General features: G+C 38.0%; 1 protein-coding gene across 3 annotated transcripts in view; it reads right to left on the reverse strand.

The window, feature by feature from the left end:
• Positions 1-3,427, reverse strand: part of RASGEF1B (RasGEF domain family, member 1B) — a 16,666-nt gene that overhangs the window by 2,007 nt on the left and 11,232 nt on the right. For all 3 annotated transcript variants that reach the window (XM_010013365.1, XM_010013364.1, XM_010013363.1), the window contains 3 exons: positions 3,369-3,427; positions 1,286-1,381; positions 1-63 (listed from right to left, as the gene is read on the reverse strand). The exon at positions 1-63 is cut by the window's left edge and continues 82 nt beyond it; the exon at positions 3,369-3,427 is cut by the window's right edge and continues 55 nt beyond it. In XM_010013365.1, coding sequence (XP_010011667.1) covers positions 1-63; positions 1,286-1,381; positions 3,369-3,427 — 218 coding nt within the window. The remainder of the gene's footprint in view (positions 64-1,285; positions 1,382-3,368) is intronic.

Genomic DNA, 3,427 nt, shown 5'->3' on the forward strand with positions numbered 1-3,427 from the left:
AGGACACTCCACTTGCTTCCATGTCATGAATTCACTGACTTGTTTTGCCAGTTCCCAAAATTTCTGCCAGAATAGAAGAGAAAGCAAAAGAGGTGCTATACATTGGACAGTACTATTTACCCTGAACATTTTTTTAAAAGACAGAGGGATCTTGCTTTCAAGTCCAAGGCTTGGATTCTGCCCAACTTTTGAATGTGATCTGACTCAACAGCTCAACAACTCAGTGTCTAGCTTTTATGTTTCTGTTTCAAACTGGGATGACTTCCCACTCCTCCAGTCTGGTAAAATTGTTGTTATTTGTGAATGTAAATAGTAGATCATGATCTGCACTGAGTTTCCAATAGCACTCCTTATGCCTAACTTTTCACTTTGACGATATTCATGCTTGTCTGTTTCGCAGTGAAATATTTAGTTATTTTCATATCAAAAGTCTCTAGATGCTTAATACTGATATTTTGAAATGCAGCTGTTCCATTTTTGTTAATTAATCTGAAATGCTTGATTTTCTTGCTGGAAATTTATGCCAAAAATAAACATACCCCGTGTAGTGTGTTGATGTCACTGATTGATAAACTCACTAAATTAAAGATTAACATGCCTCAAGTGCACATGGATTCCTTGAATAAAAGAACATTCCAGTTCATCACATAGTCCAGCTTTAGAACCAGGCTAATTCAAGTCAATGACTACAAGTGAAATGTACTGTAATTTTGTGTGAGTGACCTAGGCTCCTTGAAAGCTGAAAGCATCAGAAAATAAATCCGTGCATAATCCAGAGAGTCAGATAACAAGCATGAAAACACAGGTGGAAGAACTACTGAAAGACAAGGGACTCAAAACTTCTTCACTGCTGCTCTAATCACATGTTTTTTCAGAGACAATCTGTGACTGACATATAGAAAATACCACCTATGTGTCTCGACGAATGATGAACCCACCAAAAGGTTGGAATTAAAAAAGCAGCTCTAAACCACTGATTTGAATGACTTTTTCGTTAAGTATATATAATACACCTGTGCGTTTAAATGTTTAGATGCATTTGAGAACTGGGAAAAAGTTCTGACTTTTTTCCCCACTAAAAAATTGTGAATATCGAAAGAGTTTCTATAAACATTCCATCCTCAATAAGACTGTTTTTTTCCTGACTACCTCCCAGCTCCTGTGTGAAGTAATAGATACGCTCAAAGTCCAGTCTAATTTTGCTCTCCCAGAATCCAGTGGAAGCTTCAGTGTTCTGTTAAAGGGGTTAACCCTGTATCAACATCCCATTTAGTGCTCTACTTACTTCAAAATTGACATGACCATTTGGAAGACGATTGGCAGAACCCTCATTGAGGAAGTAAATATCTTTGATCAAGAGGCTGAAGAAAGGTATTACAATCTGAGGAAAGAACAACATTATTCTCAGTCTGGTCCTGAATCAAAACATAATGCTCTACAGAGAAAAATAAAAGGAAGTCAGGTGGTACAAAAGGTAAGCAAAATACCAGAGGACTAAGATCTGTATGATATCTCTCTTGCTACACAAGAATTTTGCATTCACTACATTTTAAAATACATGATTATTTCTCTATAAAGGAAGTCCTCTCTTGGATGGTAAGCTAATCCCTATAGTTTTATTTCCAGCTTTGTGCCAAACTGCTTCTATTACCTGTAAGTCTTCCTGGCATGTAGCTCCCTCAGGGTCACAATTAAAGTACCTGTCGGCAGTCTACTGCTTGTCAACTGTGGCTATGAATCATGTTTAGAACAACTATATGCTTAACATTTCATTTCTATGTCATGTCCTTCTTGTTCTCACTTTCTCATTCTCCTTGCAGATTCCAGAACATAATAGCTCAGACGTGCCCACTTCTTGCACATAATTCCTGCAGGGTGTATCTTAATGCAGCTTTCCCTCTTGACAGGGACTTGATTGGTAAACGAGGGGAGATGCACATTAAAGCACAGCGTGGAAAATTTGGGGCTAGCAGCCAAATGGCTTTGGAGCTTCAGTTCCCTGAGCTCATGCAAGAAATTGAGCCTTGGCAGTGACTGGCTCAAAACAAAGCAACATTTCCTGCCAACTGAAAAATCAGAAGTATTTTTCTTTGGAGAATGCTGGAACATTCTTATGTTCTTAAAATGACTGTATTCCAATTTGCATCTTCCAGGAATTTTCACAGCCACATGTCCTTGTTGCAACTGAGGATAAAACAAGTATCACTGTTTCCATGGGAGATTTTCCTGCACCAGTATCTGCAAGTTCTTTCTTTGAAGTATGAAACTCACTTTTATCTGAATAGAAGTAGTCATCTTACATTTAAACTTCTGGTACTTTGAATGATATATGAACAGATCCCTGGGACTCAGAAGAAAGACCACCCTGTTTTTATTTACATAACAACAATATAGACCATCAGACTACACACGGATTTGCTTCATCCTGCCTGGTAATTTATTCTATGAGCACCAGGATCAGGTTTATTAAACACAGAATGAAGTCCTAATATTATTATAAGCAATTGATGAGCAACTGCTTGGAAGTGGGGAGCAGGTAGTAAGCTATTTGGCTCCTTTCCAAGAGAACAAGAACTACAACTGAGTTTCTGCATTAATGTGTGACCAAATCCAGTTTATTTCCCAAAAGCTAATTTATTTTAAAGAGTAAAGAAAGATGCTGCCTCTATTAATGCATAGTTCACTGCCACTATTGAATCTGGGAGGTGGAATTTAGTCCCCTGTATTATACAAACAGGTGATCCACCTATTTCGACTAAAAAACTCCAGAGTATATTTAAAGCTCATCTAAAATCTGTACACAGGAAGTGGATTCCACAGAATCTAGACAGAAGCTCTGTCTAGATTTGAGTTTTAGAATACCTTTTCTGAGTAAATTTTAAAGCTTTCTCACCATCAACCATAAACCACTTAAACCTAAGCACAAGTAGCAGCAGTAAGAACAAATTACTAGCAACCTCATTTCAGTCCTTGGCCTTTCCATCTCTATTACTGGTTTGTGAGATAAAAAGTTCTCTGTCAAAAAATAAATGCGCTGAGGCAATGTACTTACTATGTTTAAATAATTCAAGTGTTCACTTAATGTTTGCTGCTTTCAGTCAGCACCAAACTGAACTGGCAGCTCTAAGATGGTCATTTGCATTGAGACACCTGGTTTCCTCAAATATTCCGTGCACTTTCTTGGTACCTTACAGGTAATATTTAGACATTTCCCATAAAGGGTGACTCCATTTTGAGGCTTTTTATTCTTTTTAAAAGATCACCAGAGGTAGAGTTGCTAAGAACTAGAATCCCAAGACAAAAGCTTACCATGCAACTTAACAAGCACATTTCATTTTCACCCACTGCCAAGCCATTTGCAAGCATACCTTCTCTCTGTTGCTATGAGCTGTCAAGGACCTTTGAGTGGCTCCACGCAGAGCGGGTC

This window comes from Nestor notabilis, unplaced genomic scaffold (genome assembly GCF_000696875.1).
Source record: "Nestor notabilis isolate BGI_N333 unplaced genomic scaffold, ASM69687v1 scaffold11424, whole genome shotgun sequence".
Lineage (NCBI taxonomy): Eukaryota > Metazoa > Chordata > Aves > Psittaciformes > Psittacidae > Nestor > Nestor notabilis.